At 39.1% G+C, this 26,349-nt stretch overlaps 1 protein-coding gene across 7 annotated transcripts in view; it reads left to right on the top strand.

Annotated features, from left to right (window-relative positions):
• The window catches only part of MCF2L2 (MCF.2 cell line derived transforming sequence-like 2), a 193,092-nt gene that overhangs the window by 79,022 nt on the left and 87,721 nt on the right, over positions 1–26,349 (top strand). For all 7 annotated transcript variants that reach the window (XM_016138001.2, XM_036218821.1, XM_036218820.1 and 4 more), the window contains 4 exons: positions 1,446–1,637; positions 4,036–4,227; positions 9,250–9,427; positions 14,097–14,188. In XM_016138001.2, coding sequence (XP_015993487.2) covers positions 1,446–1,637; positions 4,036–4,227; positions 9,250–9,427; positions 14,097–14,188 — 654 coding nt within the window. The remainder of the gene's footprint in view (positions 1–1,445; positions 1,638–4,035; positions 4,228–9,249; positions 9,428–14,096; positions 14,189–26,349) is intronic.

Raw genomic sequence — 26,349 nt, 5'->3', positions numbered from 1 at the left:
GATTTGCTGGGAGGACTCATAGGACTCAGCATATAATCATACTCGTGGTTATGATTTATTATAGTGAGAGGATACCAAGCCAAATCAGCAACGGGGAATGGTTCATGGGTGAATTCTGGAGGAAACCAGGAGCAAGTTTCTAGGAGCCCTCTTCCCATGGAGTCCTGCGGGACGCACCAAATTCCCCCAGCCATGCATTCTGATCGGGGAAGCTCATTAGAAACTCAGTACTCAAGAGTTTGTATTGGAAGCTGGTCATGTAGGTAGCCTCTGCCTGGCACTTGAATTCCAGACTCCCAGAAAGAAAGTAAGGGTTCAGCATAAAGTATAGCATTTGCACAAGCAGTTTAGGTATGGAGCCATTCTCCATGAGGATGGTTGGAACCCTCCTGAAATTCCCAGATGCCACTCAAAGGCCAGCCTTGCAAGCAGGCCTTTCTTAGGACTCTAGTCTCAGGCCTGCTGTATTAACTCTTCGGCACAGTTCGGATAGTACCTTCTCAGTGAACCCTTCTCTCACCATCCTACTTAAAATAGCAACTCCCCCACCAGCACTCTCTGCCCTGTCCATCTGTTTGATTTGTCTCCATGGCACTCACCACTATATCTAAGATATTATATAATCTACATATTTAATTGTTTGTTGCCTACATCTCCTATTAAAATGTAAGCTTTATGAAGGCAGGGGGTTTTGCCTGCTTTGTTTACCACCAAACCCTTGATAACTGGACCGTGCTTGGCACATTGGAATCCTCAATAATATGTGATGAACGAATTGGAAACAGAAAAACATGCCACATGTGGTTAGAACAAAGCGAGCCATGCAGACAGATGGAGGAGATGTGGTTGCTGAGCAGACAAGATCAGAGCAGCCATGACCTTGTTGGTGACAGGAAGGGGTTTAGATAAACATATTTCTTAAGTGTCATGACTCCCTCATAAAGTTGTTCAAACCAGAATCTTTACTATCTTGTCAACTTCGACTCCCTCCCCACTCTCCTCAGGACCACATATCTGTCCTTTTTCCTTTTCCATTTAGTCAACGGGAATTCAGAGTCTCATTCTGTGCAATATAACACTTTACGCTCGTCTGCCCTAGAACTTATCACAGTTGTAATAATTTCATTATTTGTATTATCTATTTGATATCTGAGTTCTTCGCTGGGCTATAAATTCCTGGCTTATTAACACTATATCTTTGGCACCTACCCCAGAACTCAACAAATATTTGAATGACTGACTTGCTCTTCTTCAGAATGCAAATGTCCCTGGACTAGGATAGATTTCTTAGGAAAGGAAGAGCTTTCCCAGGTTCCCCAGCTTCAGACTCTTAGCCTGAGACCTGGATCAATACTTCCCTAGCTTCACTCCAGCACTGGAGTGCACAGTGCCAGGCAAACATCAGCCTGGTGTCTGATGCTTGGCTGCGCATATACACTTTGCAGGAGCCCTTGGAAAAAGCCCAGCTGCTTGCACTAATTGGGGACCAACTCATCCAAAGCCACCACTATGCAGCAGACTCCATCAGACCCAAGTGTGCAGAGCTCAGGCACCTCTGCGACGACTTCACCAATGAAAACAGGAAAAAATATGACATGTTAGGAAAATCTTTGGAGTTGCACAGACAGCTAGACAAGGTAAGATGTAAAATTTTCTGTAAAGCAGTCCTAATTATAGTTGTCCTCCCTGCTCCACTTGATTGCTAAGAGAATAAGGAACTTAATGTGAAACAATGCTCAAGAGGTATTAAAAACTGTGCAGATTGTAGATCATAGAGGTATCAAAGGTCAGAAGTGACTCTGCCACCCCACCACGTCCTACTATAATAAACTAAAGTCCATTTTCCTCCGTGTGGACCCAGACTTAAAGTGGGTGTTTTGGCCTGGCCCTGTGAAAAATTTCCTGATTCCCCTTTGGGCATACAGAGAACCAAGCACAATATCTGAAAAATGCTTCTCCTCATAGAAAAGTATCATATTGGAAATCCTTCTGGGGAAGCTCAAGTACTAATGACCATTGTACACTCTACCCATTATTGAGCATCTACTATTTTCCTACCAGAAACATAATTATATCATCTATTTAATCCTCAAGGCAAGCAATGAAGAAGATATTAATGGCCTCATTTCACGGAGGCAGAAACTGATATTCAGTGTGGTTAAGTCAATGGGTCACAACACTTAGTGTATGAAAATCACGTGGAGAGCTTGCTATATTGCTGATTCCCGGATGTACCACTTGGGAAACTCAGATTCAGTAGATCTGGGATGATGCCCAGGAATCGGTATTTTCATCAAGTGCCCAGGTAATTCTGGTGCAGGTGGTAGGTACAGGGACCCCTGGGATAAGTGATTGCCCAAGACTGCACAATGCACAAATAGGGCATTGCAGATTTGAAGTCAGCACTCCCAAATTCCAAACCCCAGGCTCCTTAGACTAGACAGCAATGCGGTGTGAAGAGAGCTCACAGGGCGGGGGCACAGTCTCTGGTGCCCTTTGGCAGTGATCTCTGGGGCAAATGCCCAGTCAACAGGGGCAGTAACTTCTGGAGCCTTCCCTGTCAGCTGTTCCCAGGCAGCAAGAGGCTTGTGGCCATGATTCGGCTTGCTGCAGTCCCACAGCTCTTTCTCTTAAATGGCTGGGGGCACCCATTGCCTGAGGGCTTTTAATGTCAGTGAAATCTAGCTGTCCCCAAGAGCAAGTGACTCAGAAGGACCTGGTGCACAGCCTGCTTTGTGTGCTGAGTTCTCTACAGGATCAACTACTGTTTTCCTCGCTCCATTTCTGCTCCATAGATAATAAATAACCTAATACTGAGGAGTGGAGTGGGGTGCGTGTGTGTGTGTGTGTGCGTGTGCGTGTGTGTCTAGGAGAGCAAGTGGCTGCTGTGACTCTACAGGAGACTCCAGCTTAATGTTTTCTGCAGATGGAGACATGTTTCAAGAGAAAGTTTTCACAGTATATATCAAAGCACAATTTCACATTATTTTGAAAATCCAAAAATAGAGGAAAGTGGAGGGAAAAAAGTTACAGACACCCACACATCCCAGACCCCTCCTCATCCCCACACAGTGGTAATCAGTAATTTTTAAATATCTTTATTTTTATTTTTTTTGTTATTCTAAAAGTAGCACACCCTCAGTGTAGATAATTTAGGGGGGAAAAAAGACAGAGTTAAGTTGCCTGTAATTTTCCATGTAGCGGTAACTCCTTTGGAGTGCTCCCTTTGGATCTTTTTTTCCTTGTATAGTTATTTCACACAGCTCTTCAGGTCACAAGGTAAATGGAAAAGCAGATTTACTTGCACTTGCAGCTTCTTTTCATATAACTATTCAGGCAACACAAGGGCCCCTGTCTTTCTATTTACATCTTTTAAAAATGGAGCTGTTAGGATTCATCACCTATCTGATTTCATCCTAGCATTCCGGACAGTTTGAGTGTTGCTGTTCTGGATTACAGAGCTTTGCATTCTTGGATGCCTCCTTGGGAAAGACCAATGATAATAAATACAAATGTGGGCAAAGGAAAGTGCTGTTTTTGTCAAAGGGACAGTCCGTCCCCCAGGAAAGCATGTAGGGGCCAGGTCTAAACCCTTCTTAATCACCCTGTGCTCTTGAGGCCAATTAGGATGCAGGACAAGTGGTCTAGAAGGACAACCCGAAAAGTCATCGGTTACCTTTCTATGTAGTTAGACCAGACTTAAAAATCCTTAACTCTCTCCTCTTGGAGGTGCAGCAATTACTGTCAGTAGAAAAGAGAAGAATGTTTACATGATTCATTTTACTAATGGGGTGATGTCCCTAAGAAGTGGACAAATGTAAAATTGGTTTGGGTTTGTCCACCTTGTAGAGGAAAGTTGTTAGGTACTGTGGTTAGGTATGGTGGTCAGGTATGGTGGTCAGGTACTGTCCCATGACAATTTCCCATCGCCTCTGAATTTTTGTAAACCCCAGATGAGCTCAGACCTCCTGAGGATTGTGGTGGCTGAGTTGTGGTCAGGCTAACTGCGTAGAGCTCTGTATTCCTTTTCAAAAGGTCAGCCACTGGTGTGAAGCGGGAATCTACCTCTTGGCTTCCCAAGCTGTAGACAAGTGCCAGTCGCGAGAGGGGGTTGACGTTGCCTTGAATGACATTGAGGCATTCCTGGACACAGCAAAGGAGTACCAGTTGCCCAGCCCCAAGGAATTTTACAACCAGTTTGAGCTGATGCTCACCCTTGATGTGAAGGTAATGTTGCCAGGTTATTTTGATTTTGTGGTTGGGAAGGAAGCATTGAGGGGAGGAGGGGAGTCTGCCTATTGCCTAGGAAAGTCCAGATAGGATGTACTGAGCAGGTTAACCAGTTCTTGAACCCCCAGGTGGCCTCTTAGACTCTGGGCAAACTGCTTCCTGGAAAACTGACCCTACATGGTCTGACTCAAATATCACCTTCCATGATTCATTTCTCTACAAATCCTTTATGAGCCTCTCCGATGTAGCACGCATTGTGCTGAGGACACGATGAACGGACATAGACATGGTTCCATCCCTCATGGAACTTATAGTTTAGTGGGACAGGCTGACAATAATAAATGTCAGGCACAAAACACAAAAAGTGTTCCCAGCTGAGAGGGTCCTATTGAGCATGTGACAGAGGAACTTGACCCGGACTGGGGTCATTCGAGCCAAGGCCTGGAGAATAAATATAGAAGATGAGAGATTCTTTCCAGACAGAAGGAACAGCATGTGCAGAGGCCACAAGGCTGAAGTGAGCCTGGCACAAGTGCAGAACCCAAATATCAGGGTGGCTGGAGTACAGAGAGCAAATGAAGTGGCCACAGCTGCCGTTCTGGCCACATTCAGCAAACTTATTGACCACCCACCAGGAAATAAATAAAACTTAATAAAACTCTGAGAAACAGGGAGAAGCATGGAGTAAGGAAAAGATTAAAAGAAAACATATATATATATTTTTTTTAAAAATCCTATATGTAAAACAGACCAAAATATTCCCAAATCCCATCTATTCTTTTGGTTGGAAATAAAATTCTAGATTACAAGACTAAATATCCTATTATGTCAGAAAAAGTTTTGTCCACTGAGAGGTAATGACTTTAATGTCAAAGCTTATAATTTACATATATAGAAATATCCCAAGATATATGTATACACACAGGTTGGGATTGACACATGTATCTCCTTACTTGGACAGTAGAGAGGGCCTAAAAGCAATGAGACCCCCAGTGTCAATGAGCACACCTAGCACCCAAATCTTGGTTTCTAATACCATTCTCCAATAAAAGAGACCCAGGCTCCTTGGAGAAATGGCTGATTCTGGGACTGGAGCAGGAACTATCCTACTACCAGAAAGTAAGGAATTGCTAAAAACAAAACAAACCACAATGATGGGATAGAGGAGGCAGTCGAAAGATCTCCCCATGGTCAATGCTGGAACAGTCTGAGCAACTAAATTAATAAAGTAGTGTTGGATTACGACCCAAAGTATAAAGTAGATATCCATGAATCCATACTGATGGAATAAATAAATAAATAGATAAATAAATGGGGGTTGGGGGAGAGGAACCTAATCTCACATGCAAAAGAATTCCAAATTATGTAACTACTTTGCCCTCGAGCACGTGGAACAAAACTTCCACATCCTGAAGCGCGTGGATTGTACATGGTGACTTCCTTCCAAAGAGTACCGTGTGAGAAGAGAGAAATAAAAGAATGACTTTACAGTGGAGAAAACTAACACATACTACCTCAGCCAGGTGGCCAAGTTCATCAGCAACAGTAATACCCTTGATATGATGTAATGAAAATGGCACTTTACGTCGGTGGTCTTCCCCCTAAAAAAATAAGTTTAGTCTAATTACGAGAAAAACATCAGATAAGTATTAACTGAGGGACATTGTACAAAATACTTAAGCAATACTCTTCAAAATTGTCAAGGTCATTAAAAACCAGGAAAAGCTGAGAAACTGTCACAGCCAAGAAAAGCTAAATGTAAAGTGGTATTCTGGATGAAAAAAGTCACATTAGGTAAAAACCAAGGAAACCTAAATAAAATATGTACTTTATTTAAAGGTAATAATTTATTTTAATAATTAAAACGATGTATCAATATCAATTCATTAATTGTGACAAGTGTACCATAGTAAAGTAAGCTGTTAATAGGAGAAACTGGGTGTGGTATATGTGGGAATTCTGTACCGTTTTTGCCATTTTTCTGTAAATCTAAAACTATTCTAAAAATTAAAATTTGTTGCTAAAAAAAACAGGTGCTCTATGTCTAGAAGATTGAATCTGTTACATTTAAGACATAAGGATTATTAAAAAGACATCAAGCATTAAACTGTTGTTCTTGTAGTATCTACCCTGAGGCTCTTCAAGGCTTTTCTCTAATACATGGCTATTGTGCTGACCCTTGGTGCAGCTGTTGACTTTTCTCCCTCATTCACTTTCACCAGCCAGTCTAGGGAATGAAACAGTCTTAGTAGCAAATAGCAAAATTCAATTCTTCAGATATTCGTTGGATACCCAGTTTGTGCTGTATTCTTGGAATACAATAATGAAAGTCACAGTTCCTGCAATCATGATTCCAGCAGTGTAGTGGAAGAAAAACGTGTCCCCAGTAATGCTCCTTGGTCCAAGAGCATATACAATGGAGTGACAGGGGGACACGATGATCAGGATAAAGAATGAAGAGCCCAGTGACCTAGGACGAGGAGTGGGATACCACTGCAGGGCTTTTAAACAGGTAGGTTACATTTCAGAAAGAGAGTTCTGATTGTGGTATGGAGAAAGGATTTGCAAGTAAAAAGAGGAGAGAGGAAGGGGAGGATGCAGTTGTCAGTCTCTTGCCAACCTCCCCCTCATCTCAGCTTAGGAATTTAGGGTCTCTTCTGACTGCTTCACCATTTTTAGGGTTCTCTCTGGGATCTTAAGGGATAGATGCAAAAGGGCAAAGGTGATTCAAGTCCTGTCCAGTCCAAGTGGTGAGAATATGGCACAGACCTCATGCTAGGGCAGCACACCCACTGTACATCACCAATTTGACAGTTGTTTGTTCAGTCAGATATTTTGTCATTGTGCAGCAATTAACACCCCTGTCTTAGTTTCCTCAAGTTTATCACTAGGCAAGAAGGGCAGGGTGGTAGTGGCTGGTCACCAGGTCCTATCACCATCCCCCAAGGAATATAAGCTGACATTTCCATCACCCTGACATCAGAGAATTTGGTTTCTTTTGGGACTCGGACTCAGAGCTTTGTTATCAGAACCTCTAATACATGACATACCGAGCTTCCCGAGGCTAGAAGCACATTCTCTGAAAAGACCCTTTAAACACAGACCCTGAGCTTAATCTAGACTCAGGGTGAGCAAAATAGCCTGTGGACCAAAGCAGCTTGCTTATGTAATTCAGCTACACTCATTCATTTCTATATATTATTTATCATCTGTGACCGTTTTTATGCTGCAATAGCAGAGTGCAGTAGTTGAAACAGAGACCAGATGGTTTGCAAAGTCTGAAAGATTTATTGTTTGGTCCTTTACAGAAAAAGTTTCCCAACCTCTGTTCTAGACCAATACTGTCCATTAGAAATAAAATGCAAGTCACATAGGTGAGCTAATAAGATTTCTAGAAGCCACATTTTAAAAAATAAAAAGAAATAAGTGAAATCAATTTTAATGTTTTATTTAACCTATGCCCAAAATATCATTTCAAAATACAATTGATATAAAAAATTCTAAATGAGATATTTTATGTTTTTTGTTTGTTTGTTTGTTTTTTACACTAAGTCTGCAAAATCCAGTGTGTATTTTATACTGACAGCACAGCTCAATTTAGACCAGCCACATGCCGGGTAGCTTAGTAGCTTCACATGGCTAGTATTTACTGTATGGACAGTGCCAGTCTGCACTCAGACCCTCTGAAGAGTGAAACCAGCCCCAGATCTCAGTGAAGAGGTCCGCCTTGACAGGGCCCTAAGTCTGTAGGGGAACAGTTTTTCTGTAGCTGACGCTTGAATCCTGTCTCAGGGATATTGGTTATTTCCCTCAGAAGATGGTCCTGCATAAAAAAAAAAAAAAAAAGACAAATTTACTTTTTCAGCTGCAAAAGGTGGTAGCGTTCCTGGGTGTGAGGTGAGCCTGTACATCCTCAGAGCACCCTGCATGGCTAAAGAGTTTCAGCTCTTTTCATTCTGGGTCCCTTCTTTGGTGGTTAAAACCATCCACAAGATAGATGTCAACATGACAAAGAAAAGGCTATCCACTTCCCTTGATTTACTGGAGCTAGAGGGATGTTACGCTGAGAGCAAGGTCAGAAGAAATATATTCAGCTGAATTCAGGCCTTGGTGAAACTTAAAGACATCTAGGTCTTGTTTCTTATTCTCCTGAATCTCTGCCTTAGAGCAGGGGTCCCCAGCCCTGGAGCTGTGGACCAGTAATGGCCCTTGGCCTGTTAGGAACCAGGGCACAAGGAAGGAGGTGAGCAAGCAAAACTTCATCTGTATTTGTAGCAGCTTCCCAGCACCAGCATCACTGCTCCAGCTCCACCTCGGATCACTGGGCATTAGATTCTCATAGGAGCACCGGTCCCTGGTGCCAGAAATGTTGGGGGCTGCTGCCTTAGAGCACACAGTCAGTTATGGGAACACCTGTGAGTTTCATCTCTCCCCTGGTATTTCTTCAGTTTATTTCTACCTGTATATGAAGGAGTCACACAGAATAACATTTAAATGTGTAGCCTTTTTATTACAGGTGTTTGTGGTTTCCTTAATCCTGCTTCACAATTTAGCCAACTCTTTCCTCCAGAACACTTAAACTCTTCTAAACCCAGTAGGGCCTTTATTCAGGATACATTTCTTGTTTTTAAATTCTCCTGTTTGGTAAGTTGGCCCAATGCCCTTCATCCATGGCCGATGGCATCCTTTTCTACCATTAATGGACATGGCTTAATGAACGTTTTCCCACACAACATATATTTACCAAGCAGTACTCTGTGCTAGGCAGTGTTCCAGGCATCGGAGATACAGCAGTGAGAAGGATATAATTATTGCCGCTCAAGTGGGAAATGCAGACTCTTAGAAGCACGATTCTGGTGCAGGGCAAGACTTGCGATGACTTGCAAATGGATGCCCAGAGCTGTGTCACCTGAAAGAGGTTAGGGGTAGGGGGAGGAGGGAAGATGGTTGAAACAGAATGCATCATGTCCTCAGGCTCAGTGCAGAGTGATCTGCTGATGATTTGCTTTGTTCCTGCAGGCCAAAGCCCAGAAAGTCCTGCAGAAGCTGGGTGATGTACAGGAAATATTTCACAAGAGGCAAATGAGTCTGATGAAACTGGCAGCCAGACAGACTCGCCCAGTGCAACCTGTGGCTCCCCATCCTGAATCCTCCCCAAAATGGATGTCACCAAAAACCAGCCAGCCCTCTGCCTCGGGTAGGTCATTTGGGCAAGAAAGCTTTGTGTTTTATCTCTGCTCATGAGGCTGAAGATTGTGGTGGTTTAAGATGCATAATGATTGTTGTTTTGACAGATATTATTTAAAACAAACTACAGATATGAAATAGTGCAGGCACTGAAGACTTATAAAGTTCAATAAAACTGAGTACCTGGATGCAAGGGAAAGCTCAGTCTAGCAGAGGAATAATATAAGTGCGCAAATAACATTAGCATAAAAGACTTTATTAAGGACCTTTAAGTCTTACCAGATACTGTTAGCAATGGAGCAGTAAAGTTGGTTCTTTGAAAAGATTTTTAAAAATAAATAAGTCCTTACACCAATCCCACATGGTCTTAGCTTATTACTAAGCCTTGAGATCAAGTAGCGTAAGTCTTCCAACTTTGTTCTTTTTCAAGATTGTTTTGGCTATTTTAGGTCCTTTTCATTTCTATATGCATTTTAGAATTACCTTTCAATTTCTGCTAGGATTATGGCTGAGAATGAACTGAATATATAGATTAGTTTGGGGAGAACTGTTATTATACCAATATTGAGGGTTCCAGTTCATAAATATAACTCCATTTATTTAGGTCCTCTTCAACTTCTCTTGGCAATATAGCAGTTTTGAGTGTAAAGGTCTTAGGCATTTCATGTTTTTTAACCCTATAGTAAATAAAATTACCATATATAACTCTCAATAGGAATATATTTCTGTATCAAAATACAATCATGTCATCTGTAAATAGGGATGATTTTCCTTCTTCTGTTTCAATCTCTATGTTTTTCCCCTCTGCCTTATTCTAATGGCAGAGACCTTCGAGACAATGTTGAATATAAGCGGAGAGCAGATATCTCTGTCTTTTCCTAATATGAAGGGAAATAGTTCATGTTTCACTTTGAAGTGTGATGTTAGTAGTAAGTTTTCACGGATGCATTTTATCAGATTGAGGATGTTCCCTTCTATTCCTAGTTTGATGAGAGTTTTCATCATGAATAATCGTTGAATTTTTCAGATGCTCTTTTTGATGCTATATATTGAGATGGTCATATGGTTTTCTTTTTTTGTTGTTAATACGGTGGATTACAATGATGTATTGTTAAATGTTGAAATAATCATACATTCTTGGGGTAAACTGCTCTTGGACATGATGTATATATTGTTTCATGTATTTTGAAACTCCATTAATAACTCCAAAAACTCCAAATTGTTTTATCTTCTAGATATGCTGGTCCTTCTATAATTATGAAATGTCTCCCCTCTCCTTATTTTTAGTAAAACTCTTTGTCTTGAAGTCTATTTTGTTTGCTATTAGTACAGCCATACCAACTTTCTTATGCTTATTTAGTGCTTGCAGAATATACTTTTTCCATTCTTCTACTTTTCTTTTTTATTTTAAAGTATATTTCCTGTAGGCTGAATATAATTGAATCTTGCCTTTTTAATATTTTCTGTTAATTTCTGTCCCCTAATTGGAGTGTTTATTTACATAAAATGTAATAATTGAAGTTGTTGGACTTAGAGCTACTATTTTGTTAGTTGTTGTCTATTTGTCTCATATGCATTTTTTATTCCTCAGTTCCTCCTTTCCTGCCATCTTTAGGGTTAGCAAATATTTTTAGTATTCTGTTTTAATTCCTCTATTGGCTTTTTAGCATACATACCTCTTTGCATTATTTTTTCCCAGATATTTCTCCTAAGGAGAACATATCCATTCTTAACTTATTGCTATCTACTTTGAGTTAATATTATAGCACTTTGTGTAAAATATGAAATTTATGTAATATATAATGTATGCAACATAGGAAATTTGCATTGGTATGGTTTGACATGCCTCCCTCACCCATTCTCTGTGTCATTCTTATCATAAATATTACATCTACATATGTTAAGTCCCCAAATGTTATAATTTTTGCTTTAAACAATCACATAACCTTTAAAAAAATTAAGAGAAAAGAAGAAAAAAGAAACAATATACTCTTTTATATTAATCCGTAGTTCACCATTTCTTGTGTTCTTTATTCCTTATTGTACATCTGAATTGCCATCTCGTGTCATTTCTATTCAGGCTGAAAAACTTCCTTGTTGTGCAACAAATTTTTCAATTGTTATTTGTCTTGAAATGATGAGGTTCTTTGGTAATTCTCCATTTAGTACAATTTATAGTCCCCTGTCTCTTATCATATATTTAACTTTTCAAAAGTAAGCCTTGATAACAGTTTGGTGCATTTCTTTCCTGAAGTTTTCTATGTGCACACAATCACACACACACTCAACACACACATACATACACATGCACAGTCACACACACTTATGCACACATACCACAGATACACACAAACACTCAGACAAGTAGAGAAATTCTTCTCCAATGGCTTGGCTCTCCTGACTTCTCATCGAAAGCTCTTTTCCCAAACTAAATTATGTTCACTTCAATGACTTTGTCTTTCTCATTGTTTAAGGGATGTATATGTCTATTACAAGTAAATAAAGCAAGGATGATGGATCGTTTCTTGGCTTTTCAAACACATGATTACATAATAGGTAATGACTCTCCTAGGGTAAATAGAACATCATGTTTGAACAGATATCATTGACCTTGGTGAGGCAACTAGCTCATTTTTGCAGAACAATCCCATACTTTTGTTTTGGAGTATAACCACTGAGTGTGGACTCAGGCAGGTCACTAACAGGATTTTCAAACATATTTGTCTGATTCCTTAGTAACTGAGTCTGTGCCAAGATAAACTATTATATTTTACAATGTAAGGTACATGGGCAAAGAGTTCAGAGATGGGAGCTGGAATGTCAGCTCTGATTCTTGTTAGCTATGTATCTTGGGTACAACATTTAATCTCTTTGAAGTTAGTAAGAAATGTGAAAAAATTTTAATTCCATGCGGCTGTAATAATAGCTAAAATGTCCTGCGTGCTTACAGTGATCTAAATATTTTGTATATATTAACTCATTAAAGCTTCATAGCAACCCAGTCCTATATATAGGCTTACTTATTATTCCTCACTTTCCAGATGAAGAAGCTAAGGCACAGAGATTTCTCTGTAATGTGTCGCATACATGAAAGAGCAAGACTTGAAAGCCGGCAGTATGGCTCCCACAGTCCTGCCTTTAATTTTTCCACTGTACTTAATAGTGTTGAAGGCAGATGCTTCTCAGGGATGGGTGTCACAAATTACAGGGTATGCATTTCTAGCATCGAGTTATTATACCTGGAATCACTCAGCTTACAGAGATACTGCAGAAAGTGAAGAGACCAAAGGACTGTCCATTGTTATAAAGTAGCTTCAATGGTCATATAACCTAGGGTAGCAAAACTTGTACTTCACTATAGATTTTAACATAACCTCCATGAAAAACCCATAGAAAGCCCAGCTGCTTCCAGCTGGCTCACAGAATCTGGGGGATTTGAGGGGCCTCTGGAAGTTAGATGGTCAACTTCCATCAAGACAACCACAAATAAGAATCAAGGTGCTGTATCAATGGCATTAGATGGATGGCATTTTGGCCATGAGACCTAGAAATGCTCAAATCCTGGCTCAAGCTAATCACATGTATTCTGTGAGTTTCCCAAGGGAACTGTATATACAAGAGTAATAACAGTGACAAATAAGAACTTGAAGTACCACTTACTTATTAACCTTGTAGCCATCATCCCCAGTGTAACTTTCTGGTAAAGCTGGGTTAGAAAGCCTCAAGACCCAACCAGGGCTTCTCTTCCCCAAGTCCTACTCTTATTGCTAATGGCTATGGAGCCTGAAGAAAGGATTTCTCCCAGGTTCCTGAGAACCCTGTGGGAAGGGAAGTAGGGAGACACAGTGACAAAGAGAAGAGAGAAAGAGCAAGAAATCCCAATTCCCTTCTGACTCAGCCACCTGATTCTTCTCTCAGTCATATATACTAATAAATGTGGTTCTATCAGCTCTGGAATCCATCTGTTAGATCCTCAGATTAGCAACAACTCCTTCTGACTAAGGCACACACGGACATCCCCTTCTATAACCATAGTGTGAGTGTGTGTGTGTGTGTGTGTGTGTATGTGTAAGGAAATATACAAAGTGGTTGTATTTGAGTTGTAAAATTTCAATATTTTTCAAATTTTCATAATAAGCACAAATTAACTTACCATATAAGGAATATGTAACACATACAATAGACCGTGGTACCTAGAATTAAATCTGGTCTTCTAATCCAAGAATAACACCAAGTGCAATATTTTACAGTACAAATGATAAATGTTCAAGCAATAGTGCATAAAAGAATCCATGAAGTTTGAAAGTCAGGGAAGACTTCATGAAGAAAGTGATGCTTTAGCTGGACCTTAAAAATGGGAATGATGGAAACACTATCACTTTTACCACATTGCATTTACTGATGTGTTGTGTTTTGATATTTCATGTGGTATTGGATATGACTTTTATCTCTTCAGATCAGTTGTCAAGTGCCTGGGGTAAAGGACTCTATTTCATTTCTGCATCTCTCCTTCACCTCCAGGTGCATCCACCACCTTAGAAGTCACTACAGCAGCTCAATTTAGCTTTTTAATCAACGCCTCAACACAGTCCACTTGCTTGTCCAAGTCAGGCTAAGCACTCTGAATTATTTATAAGCCGAGTCGCCAAATTAATGGCTGGTTTTCTTTGACCCTCTAGGTCTTCTTCAGAAAACATCTGAAGAACCTCGTGCAGAGACAGATGTGAACTCTCTGGAAAAGGAAGATGATGAGACTAAATTTGCAGGCAAGGTAAGATCACCTTCCTTTTACTGATGGAAATTTTCAACATGAGAGACTATTGCTGCCATAATTAGCAATAAATCAAGTTCACCTATTTCATACCTATCATAACCTTCAGAAAATGTACCCATAAAGGCATGTAGCACAGACTAGTGCTCCCGAGAGCTGGGGTTTGTAGGATTTCTTCCTTTTCTTTCTTTTTAGTTGCAACTAGATAAAAACTGTTTGGTTGTATACATAATTATTGGTAGATACTGTTTTATTGAAGGAAGTCTTGTAGTCATTCCTATAATCTGACTTCATATTTAAAATTAATAGAATAGTGAATAGTTTATGTATAAAAAGCACATGACAAAATTTCATAGAGCTACTCATACACACACACACACACACACACACACACACAAACAGTGCATGTAAAGCTGGTGAACTCTGAATAAGCTCTATGGATTGTGCCAGTGTCGTTATCTTGGTTTTAATATTATATTCTATTTGTGTGAGATGTTGACAGCAGAGCGACTGGGAAAAGGGTACCCAGAATTCTCTGTATATTTCTTTGCAGCCTCATGTGAATATTTCAAAATAAAATTTTTTTAAAAAAGGTCATAAGCTTTGAAATCAGGCAGATGTGGATTTAAGCAGTATAACCTCTCTACACCTCAGTTTCTCATCTGTAAAAATGGGATAACATCGCTGCCTCCTAAAACTGTTTTGAGCATCAAATGAAAATTTGAAAATTGCCAAGCATTGTATAATTGTAAAGTAACATTATATTTAAAAACCCAGATAAATGGATTATAAATATATAATGCTGTGTAGCAACCCAAGATGGGTCCTCTTTCCCCTGCCTCACTGAAAATTAAATATCTGGCAAACTGAATGGTTCTAAACTAGATAGAGGCCAGCAGGCCACGGGTTCAAATGCACTGCAGCAACAGTTCAGATCCATCATCAATTCCTAATGTGTCCGAACATAAGACCCCAGAGAGACTCCACTGACCATTAAGGAGCCAGGCAGAAAGCCAGTCTTAGGCTTTTCTCCAGGAGGCAGAAATATTGTGAGAACTAGAGTTGCCAGCAGACTTAGAGAAAGCTGCATTATTCTGTAATGTGTTTAGACATCCTGCTGTATTCTGGGCAGATTAGGACATCGTCATGGCTGTTTCAGAATGCCTCGTGTTTGGAGGAATTGCACCACACGTCTTCCTGAATTAGGAAACAGTCTGCGATTTTTAAGTCTTGATTAGCCATTTTAAAGAAATAGCAATTTTTGGAAATGGCTAAATGTAATTAAATCTCACCTGACTTGACATTCAGGAAGTCTGTGGAATCATTAACTGACATTAAAAAAAAAAGGGGAGGGGGGTTTAAACTGAGCATCACCCTAATCTTTTGTATTGCGGGCTTCAGAGAATGTCGAGGACATGGGAGCCCAGATCTAGCCTCTGAACTCAAGCCATTCTTATTGACGTATGTTGTGATCTGAACTCACTTCATATCTCTGTGACTTCCTTTGCCCATCTTAAACAAGATATTTATGGCCTGCACACTTTATAACAATGCCATGAGAGTTGTAAGTATGTGGAGCTTCTCATGTATAAGAATCTGAATTAGAGTGAATTATTTCAATAATTGTGGACAATAAAAATAAATCCTACTGCTTTATTTGTCATAAAAAATAGAGATGTAGTTAATAAACATAAAGCACCTTCCCTCAGGGAAGAGTTTATGGTATTTAAGACAAAAGATTTCTGTAACTAGATTTATTATTTACTCCTATTTTACACATTTGTAAAAATAGACGCTGCAGAAGCAAAGGAGGGGATGGAAAATGTTAAGTAGAATCCAGAAAGCTCTGACAACCAGACTTTTGGTTTCTTCCTTCTGCGATTATTTAATTCAGACTGTAAGCCCATCCTGTTAAACTGCTAGGTCCCTCTGTGTTTTGGATCACCAACAGAATAGATGCTGTTTAACAGGCACAAGTCTGTTACAATTATCCTTCTGGGCTTCTGTTGTTTTTTTTCCTTACTGTTACTTTGGGTATTTAATGAAGGGCTTCCCACAACAATATGTATATTAACAGTCAAGGTGGTAGAGGAAACTGGGTAAGAACAGAAGCTGCCAAACTTCCTCAGTTTCGCAGACAGAAGCTGGTCAGACTTCTGCTTCTAACGACCAAGGCTGTGAGAAGCAGTGTGAGCAGAATCCATACAGTCATGAACAACATGATTAGGAGGAAAGGATGTATATGCACTTAATCCCTAAGTCCTCAACTTAGAAATCAATTTAGGATCAATAAATGTAATTTATTGTTACATTGGGTAGAATAACAGGAAAATCATCATTCTAAAGTACATAAGAAAACTAGTAAGAAAAAGGTAGGTTAGAAAAAAACGTTTGAATTTATGTCTGTGTGGTCCATTGATTGTTAAGAAGGGGACAAGTACGTTGACTGATGTCAAGAACAATGACTGCTGCTTGTGTTATGTGGCCACTGTCCAGGACGGATGACCGGGATGGAGAGAACATGCATCTGACTCTGGGTGACAATTCTGATATCTTTTTGGCTTTCAGTCTAGAACTCAAAGATGACGTGAAACTACAACCAGTCTAGGAGAGCAAATTGTACCATTGTGATAAATGGGCCTTGTTACCTTCAAGAATAAATGCATACAGAAAACAAACAAAAAAGCTATAAAATGTGACCTTTCATGATTGGTACTAGAGTCACTCACTACCTGCAATAAAATCATGAGATGATTTTATCATTACCAGAGTACTCATTTAAAAAAAAAAAAAAAAAAAAGGCATTCTGTCTTCCTTGTGAGGTGACCCTTGTTGTTCCAGTCTGCAATAACTTGGCAAACTGAATGTAACAAGGCCTCTGCGATTCTCAGGATCATGTGGCAGGCATGTGGCCATGTGCTGGGCTCAGTGACATGGCCTGGGAGAGCCAGCTGTAGAAAGGTGACGATTTGCAGTGGTTGCTGGCAATAGTGATGTGGGTACTTCCTATCCTTCTTGTTGCCAGCTGGAAGCTGAAAGCATGACTCATGGGGACTGCTTTTCCCAGCTGCTCATGTCACAGCTTCTTCGGAGCTGGAAAGAAGCCAGAGGTTGATGAGAATTCCCTTTTCCTGAATGAACCCTCAGGATAAAGGAAGAGCTACCAGCTACGAGTGCCAATGAACAGTGCTGTTCCTGTTAAACCACCTGTTAAAGTGGTTTAAAGTAGCAGAGGCCTTTTCAGACTTCTGAGCAAACAGGCTCCTTCATAAAAATCTATAAAAACAAACAAACAAAGCCAAGACTGGAAGAGAACTGAGAGATGAAGGAAGTGTTGCTAATGCTGAGTGCCAGGTGCCATATGGACCTGATTTCATCTCAAGTCCTCAGGACTTTGTGAGGAAGACGATGTGTTTCCCTTGCTTTATCCCTGATGCCGTTGAAACTCTGAGAAGTTAAGGAGTTTTCCCAAGGGTCATATAACTAGTAAATGGTGGGACTGGAATTTGAAACTAGCAGTTTCTTTAATAGCGGTTTACTTATCTATCTAACTTAATCTATCTACCTGACTACTCATTTAATCTACCTAACTAGCAGTTTACCTAATCTCTCATACTCTAAATTTCCTCTTCTGCAAAATGATGATAAATAAGTAACCTCACAGGTAGTCAATAAAATGAGAAATATGTGGAAAGCACCTAGCACGAAGCCTGATGTTGAGGACATGCTTAGTAATTTTAGTTTCCCATTTAGTCCTATTTTTATAGATAGGATACTCTGAGTAAAAGATGAAAAGGAGCTGAAGAAAGGTCAGAGTCAGGTCTTAAATAGGTTTTTCCTAATCTCAAATACATACCATTTTGCCAAATGATAGTGGATCAAGACCAAATTCAGTTCCTTGCTTTCTCACTCCTTTGAATCCCACAAGCTTTCATTTACCTTTCTGATTCTCAACAAGAGAACTGTATGAACTTTAAGTATATTTCATTGTTCACCTTTTATGATGTTTGAAGCCTAGTCATTCTTAGAGCTGATATGAAATTTGGAAAATCCACCAAATTTTGGGGGCAGCCCCCAACCAAGCTCTCTGAAGAGTTTCTAGAATGAAGATTCTCAAGGTTTCCTACATACTACGGTCTTGAGAAGCTTATTAATAATGCAGATTCTCTGGGCCCATCCTCAGAGATTCTGATTCAGGAGATCTGGAAGAGGGATCCAGAAATCTGAATTCTTAACTTGCACATTTGGTGACAAGAATACAGGTGGTACAAGGACAACGTTTTGATCACATTGGCCTGGAGACTATATTCATAGGCCTATATTCATAGGTATGAGGACTTGGGATAAAGGAAAATTCGTTAAAGTAGATATGGACCTTTTAGGCTAATATAAAGTCCAAAATTCAGGGAAGTGAGAGTGTAATTATACTAATCTGTGAGAATGTATTTTCACTGAGTGAGCTAAAAAGAGATAATAACAGTAACCACTGTTCTTTGATCACTAAAAAATCGACTTGACTGAAATACTTGATATGTCCAATTTGGGTAGTTTATTCAGCTCGATTTCATATATATCAAAGCAAGGCTACGGGCCATATGGAAACAATTCTAACATGGAACCTAAACCCAGGAAACTTATAGGTTTCATAGGGAAACTGTATTTCCAATAATTTATAATATAAAACCGAATGATATAACCCTAGTTAAAGGAAGAAAACATGTTAAAGTGCAGAGCATAACAAGTATACTGGGAATGTCTTTACAGTGTAAGTGGCATTTGAACTTAACTTTAAAAAATAAATACAACTTTGAAAGGTGGATAAGACAAAGGACATTCCAGGGTGGGGAAAAATATAAGGTCTCAGAAGTCCGAAGAGGCATAGGGGATGGCTTGAGAAAGCTAGGAAGGTAGACTAAAGTTACAGGTAGGTTTCTGAAAGCTTTGATTGAGGGTTGTTGCCAGGGCATCTATATATTAGAAAGATAACTCTGCTATGACAGAAAAAGAGTACATGAGATGAAAGCAGGCAGGCTGACCACCTGCCCCCAATTGTCACGGTCTAGGTGAGAGACTTCTGCATTGAAAGCCTACTAAGGGCAATGGCAAAAAGTGAAAGGGACAGGGCCTGGATACACTTGACTGTCAAAGAAACTTTGATAAATGGAGGAGTAGATCAGGCCAGAGAAGATAAGGGGAGAGATTTAATAAGGAGGGAAAGAAAGATATTGAAGATATCAAAGATATCTTTGAGGTTCCATCAAAGATTCTTCATTTAATGAATTTGTTGGCCGATATAGAGCACTCAGGAGGAACAGTAGAAAGTGAGGTCTTATGAAGGCTGAGTCCAGCATTTATAGAGTTTTACAGATCTCTAACAGCAACCCACATTCTCTCTTTCTGTTAGCTCAGCTAACTCTGCCCCGGAGGCCATATTCCCCACACCAATGAGAGTGAACCAACTGGCTTCGAGGTTATGTGGAAATCATTTGTGAACTAGGTTGAGGACTGAAGATTAATTTAGTAAAGCAGTTTTCAAACTCGTGACTTGATTTATGAGTTAAGATTTACAGACATATAAAAATTAAATTACACTGACATTTATGTTTGGAGGTTTAAAATCACATGAAATCAAAATGCCTGAGAAAATTCATGATGAATGGGGAACTTCTTTTTAATGTCCTTGGTACATTTATTTCCCTCATATTTTCTTGGTTTGGGAATGGGAGAAAAGTATCTTGTGACAAGGTCCTTGTTTTCTGATAATTGATTTAGAACTACAAACTTGCAGATCATCGTTAAAACGTCATGATGTTTGCAGTTATTTAAGAAGATATTTCTTCATAAACAAAATATTATAATAAAATATTTAGAATATTATTCCAGCCTCTAAAAACCAATTTAACCAGTAAAAACATTGAACTAATTACCAACCATGCTAGCTGGGAAATTCAAGATCTTAGATAAAAGAGACCCTGAAAAAATTTCTCAATAGGCAAAGTTTTCATGTGTAGGACCCATTCACCTCATCTTCCTCTAATTATTTTTCACTTCCACAAAGCCTTAGGACCACTGAGGCCTATCTCCTCAAGTTAGCCCTTCTTTTTGAAAGAGTTTCAGTCTACAAAATGTCCCAAAACCTTCCTCTCCCCACTCCTCCCTCTCAAAAGCCCCCTCCCAAGGCAGCTGATCTGGACTAGAGATAAGAGAAGATTTGAATGAGCCGGATCACAGCAGTGCATGGAGGATGAGTGACTGACAGCCCCTTAACCCTCCAAATACTTGCTATTTTAAAAAGAGACTAACTGCCCTGTTATCCAAAGGATTCTTTAGGCAATGGCTTCTTCAGACAATGTCAATGAAAAGATAAGATGTGGTGGACAGGGCCACTGAGATGGAACAAACAGAGCAGATCAACCAGCTAGGAATCCGCTCCCAGGATAGATTCTCTAAGTGGTTTTTATTTTTCAAAAGTTCTTCTGATTCTCCACATCAGAACCCACTAAATTTCAAAAACAAAACAAACAAACAAAAACAAAAGGTTTACCCCTTTCCCCAGGAGTTCCAGCAAGGAGATGGGGAGCCAGTCCTTCCCGAGGCTGATGTGTTTCACTCTGGGACTGTGTCTCTAAGACCACCGGGACTGAGGCCCAAGGGGCTTGTCCTCCGGGAGAAGTTGCCTTTTCTTTCTTCCCCACTATCCTCCCCTATGCCTCATCATTCTATATAATTTCTCAGTGACTGTTACTTGTCATACTTGTTTATTTATTTTGTTAGGTTTTCATATTCAGTTTACAATGCTAGGAAACTCGTAAACTTAAACTCGTCTCGTTAATGATAGCTCTCTCATACTTTAAATGGTTCAACCCCTTAACTGCCTTACTTTTTCTCAGAAAAGGTAAGGCCTAATATCTTCTCCTTTTATTATATTATCACATTTCTTAAAAGGAAATATAATAAATAATACTTTAACCTTAAATTACCAAATACCATCGCTTTAAAAGAGTTGGAACTGAGATTGTTTTCCCTGAATCCCTAAAATCATAAAATGAACTCATTTAACTTTAGGGAAAACTAATTTGATTTAGTGAAAATATTGCTATTTCTCCTCTGAGGAAGAAAAAAATGAATAATCAATTGAAAATTAGCTATTGATACTTTAAAAGATGTAGGTACTTTTAAAAAGTTGATGGATACTTTTAAAAAGATATATTCTTCAGAGAAATTTAAATAATTTTTTTTACAAAATTCTTTCAAGCTTGGCACCTTGCCTGTTTCCTCAATTTTGAAACATGTCTTTTTTTCAAAACGGGAGAAACAAACCAATTAGATTTTATGTGTGTTGAGAAAACATAGGTAACCATATGAAAGGTGCTCCTAGAGAACCTGTATGTGGGTTGGTGTCACTTTGAAATGAGAGAGAGAGGCTGGCGTGGAGATGGAGGTACAGAGAGCGATGTTGGGCCCAGAGCAACTGCCTGCCTTCACTGCGACCCTTTTTCTTCAGAATAAAATGAACATAGAAGGGAAGGAGCTTTTCCACCTATCAGCCTCCCAGTAGGGTAGTTTACGGGTTGTTTCCCTTTTAACCCTTTGGGAATTCCATGGGGCAGCTCCAAGTCAAGGTCTCTAAAGGGAAACAGGATATGAGTTTGCAAGAAACATGTTGCTCTGCTTTAAAAGATCATTGCTTTGTAATTCAATGAGGCTCATAAGGAATCTCTAACAAAGAAATATAGCAGTAACTGGTAGGTTGGTCTGTGGTCAGTTTTCTTTGTCCATTATTTGAATAAAAGGACCAATATTTGAATAAAAAAAAAAGCAAGCATTTATTTGAATATTCTCTCTTCCTCCTAGAGCTTTTGGGAAGCTAAATTTAAAATTTTCCCAAAAGTATCATGGCTGCAATTTAGCTTTCATCTCAAAATCAGAAGCAATAGCACCTATATTGGTGGTTTATAATATAAGCAAAGTAATGTTTCATAGCCAAATCAAACATCTTTCTCATTTCACACAGAAGAAAATGGATGCCCAGTGAGAAATATGAGGTCTCTGTTATATGTGAGTGGGTAGGAATTCCCAGCAATTACTGAAGGTCAGCGTGCCGGGTCAGCATACATTATACCCTTTTTGATCCCTACGAAGCAGATAATAAAGAGGCAACTATAAATGTCATTATTGCGTCTTTTCATTGTTCTAAGCATTTTAATATTTAATCTCTCATCTCCACAAAAATCCTTTGATGTGGTGATTATCAGTCTTATTTTATAGATAGAGAAGTCTTGCCAAGGCCACTTTTAAATAAAAAGGAATCCAGGGATTCCCACCAGGGTCTGACTCTCATATCCAAGTTTGTGTTTTTTTCACTCTCTTAGAGGCTTTTAAATTACAGGTCACAATGGTGATAGTGAACTCAGGTGGGTAGGTTCATCGACATTTAAAAATAAATAAGTAAAAAGAAAAGAATGCTATGGGATAGTATAATTAAAAATGTATCTAACCACTATGCTATATGCCCAAAACTAATATAAAATAATATTGAATGTCAACTGTAACTGAAAAATAAGAAAATAGAGTGTATTGTATCAGTTTTATGTATGTGAAAGATGACATGAGTGGGCCCATATTAAAACAGAGCCAGAGGAGCCATTTCAGAGGAACTGCCCTGCATGTCTTGTTTTCTGTTTCTTTTAAACTAGACCAAACTGCCAACATTCAAGAAGTCAGTAAGAATAAGAATATCCTGTTTGTAAGAATGGATGAAATTGGATTTTGCCAGTGACGAAGTCACTAACCAATCAATAAAATACAAATCTAGCCTTTTTGCCTGTTGATTGAATCTCAAAGCCAGTCTATGAAGCACAAACCTAATCTTACCTCACCTAGAGCCAATGAACTTTTCTTTAATACAACTTACTTCATCTTCCTCCCTTTTTCCTATAAAAACTCTGAGCCCCTCTCCTGCATTGGGTGGAAGACATTATTTGGGCTTCTGCCTAAATTTATACTTGATGAATTGCAATACCTTTGATCTCTAATAAAAGCTTTTTGTTCAATTATTGCCTCCCAGAATTTTAGGTTGACAATATGTCTGTCTTGAGTGTGTGTGTGTTTCCATGCCATCTCTATGAAACAATTAACTCAATTCTGATACTATCTACCTGGAGATGGCATTAGATCCTACAGATTAAGGGCTCAGTCCTATAAAGCTACCTCCCAACCCCTCAGACATCAATCATAAGTCCAGATTGTCAGTGGTACTTCTGACCAATCAGCTATAGATCAGAATCCCAGGATCCCCTCCTCCTTCGGTTAGATTAATTTGCTAGAGCAGTTCATAGATCTCAGAGAAACATATTACTTACAAGATTACCACTTGTTATAAAAGGTTGTAATTCAGGAATGGCTCCATGGAAGAGATGGGTAAGGCAAGATATGTGGGAAGGGGCATAGAATTTCCATGCTCTCTGAGCAAGCCAGTCTCCCCTAATATCTGCATGTTTGCCAACCAAGAAACTCTCTTTTTGTTTTTTATGAAAGCTTCATTACATAAGCATATTGATTAAACCATTAGCCACTGGTCATCAAATTCAATCTCCAGCCTCTCTCCCTGCCCTGTGAGGGAGTGGGGGTGGAGTGGAGGAACCTGAAAGTTCCAACCCTCTAATTACATGATTGGTCCCCCTGGTAACCAGCCTCCATCTTTAGGTCTTTTCAAAAAGTTGTCTCATTAACATAAACTCAGGTGTGGTCAAAAGAGGTTTCTTATGAATATGAAGACATCTTTATCACTCTCATCACTAGGGAAATCCCAACGGTTTTAGGAGCTCTGTGCCAAAAAAGGGACAAAGACCAAGTATATATTTCTTATTACAAATCACAACATGTGTGTGTGTTATGATGTAAACGTTTTTCTTATGGGTATGGTCAGAATTTGAAAACCACTGCACTAGAACACAGCTGATCTGTCTAAGCCTTAATAAAACATTGTTACAATATACAGGCATACCTCATTTTGTTGCATGTCACTGATGTTCCATCTTTTATAAATTGAAGGCAAGCTCTTCCACCAGCAAAAAGATTATGACTTGCTCTATTTTGATACTCACTTTATTGCAGTGGTCTGGAACCAAACCTACAATATCTCCGAGGTATGCCTGTGGTTAACAACCTCACTGCAGGTTTCATTAAAGCAATCCTCAGATCTACTGTGGATCTTTCTCAACACATTTCAATAGTACCAATGTAGTATTCCATCAAACTTGGTTGGCAGAGGACTCTCCTGCTAACCTGACACCAGCTGTCTGACATGTGATCATAGCAACATGGGTCGATATAACCAAGTCTATGCCTAAGCATTTCAGAAAACCTTTGAGGGCACATTATGCAGGATAAAGTCTGTAAGTTAGAGCAATGCATCATTTGGTATAAAAGATGACAAGTCTATACTTACACCTAAAAAATAACTATTGTTATGTTTCCATTCCTAGGTTGTCATGAAATAAGAGACTGTACAATCCACCACACTAACAAAGTTGGAAAGCACACAATTCATTTTACAAGCAGTAGCAAGTTTCACAATGAGAAGTTTTGTTTATAACAGTGATTACTCTATATGAAGACCTTGTATTATATGTTAGAGATCCAAAGATAAATAAGGTGAAGTCTCAAAGTCCAGCAGGTGTTTCAGGTGTGATAACATCACAGAGGAAGAAAGAGAGGAATGTAACATAACATTAATTGCCATAGTAATTAGTTTAACATTATCTAGAAAATGTGAAGAAACAGCTTTGGTGGTGTGGTGAAAATAATTAGATTGGTTTGAATCCAAGGATTGGTTTTTACTTCTGTATATTAACTGAAATTAAAAATATTTTCTAGCCTCTGGTAAAATATAAGTAATAGAGGAAGTGAAAAATTTAGATTCTTATTGAAATGACACTCTATTTTAAAAGAAAAAAATATATAAATTTAGCTTGCTTTCTGTATATGATACCAGATTTGGGAAGATATTTACAAAAAAGATTGAAGACCCATGATTTTCTTTCATTCACTGCAGATTTTTGAATTGCTATCTCCGTGGTCATTATTGTGGGTAATTAAGAAAGCTTATCTTGACTGCTTTTTGTCAATCCAGGTAGCAAATTCTCTTTTCTTAAACTATAAGTGTACTGAGAAGCATGTCACTCTCACCTATTTTGCAAGACTTCCCATCTGTTCCTCAGTCCGGGGAAAGCTCATCTTTCAACTTCCAGCTCTAATTTCCAAGGAATCTTAATGTTTACTCATTAAATTTTCCTTAACAATACTTTAGCAAGATGGTCCAAATCTATCCTCCTTTTTGTGAGAATGTAAAATAATTCATTTAAACAGAACCTTGTAGGCTAGCTAATTATCTACTTGTTGGTTATTCATTAACACATTTTGATACTCTCCTTGCGTTGCTATCAATGTAATACAAATTTACTTCCTAGTTAAAACAATATTTTCTTGAAAGCAAACTGAGTAGGAGTCTTGCTTCTTCTTGAGAATTAAATGCCTAGTATTGTGCTGAAAAAGAGCCACAGCCTTACTGCAGTAGATAGTGCCATGGGGTCCATGTTCAAGGGGAGAAAATCAAGGCAGAGTTTTAGTGAGCTTGCCCAAGGACTCAGAGCTGGCATGATGGGGAACAGGGCTTCCAACCATCAGCTAGTTTGGAGTGTGCACTGGTGCCACTTTGCACTTCCTAAGGAACCAGCTGCTTCGGGAGGTGGTGTGATAGAACAGATGTATGATTAACAGCCCGTGAAAGTGGACACTGGGTTTATCTCTGCCTCTAGCTCTCTTTCTGGCCTCTGGCAGGTTGCAACTTCTCCAGATTTGGGGTGGGGGGGCACTGAGAGAGATTTTGTTAAATGATCTCTTTATCTTTTAGCTCAAACTCTGAATCTTTTTTGTGAATCATTGGGGGAGGGGAGGAGAAGGAGAACAATGTTAATAGTCCATCATTAAGGAAATAGTATTCCTGCTTTCGCGAATGAATTTTTGATGTTTCTAAAGGAAGCCTGAAGGGCCGACTGTAACAGATTCAGAGTGGTTGGGGAAAACTCAAGAATGAAAAAGACGAGAAATTGGAAATGGTGTTTATCTAGAGAATTAAAATAATACCAAACAATAAAATT

This window comes from Rousettus aegyptiacus, unplaced genomic scaffold, assembly GCF_014176215.1.
Source record: "Rousettus aegyptiacus isolate mRouAeg1 unplaced genomic scaffold, mRouAeg1.p scaffold_m13_p_4, whole genome shotgun sequence".
NCBI lineage: Eukaryota > Metazoa > Chordata > Mammalia > Chiroptera > Pteropodidae > Rousettus > Rousettus aegyptiacus.
Note: the sequence above shows the minus strand (reverse complement) of the source record. Positions and strands in the feature narration are given on the sequence as shown.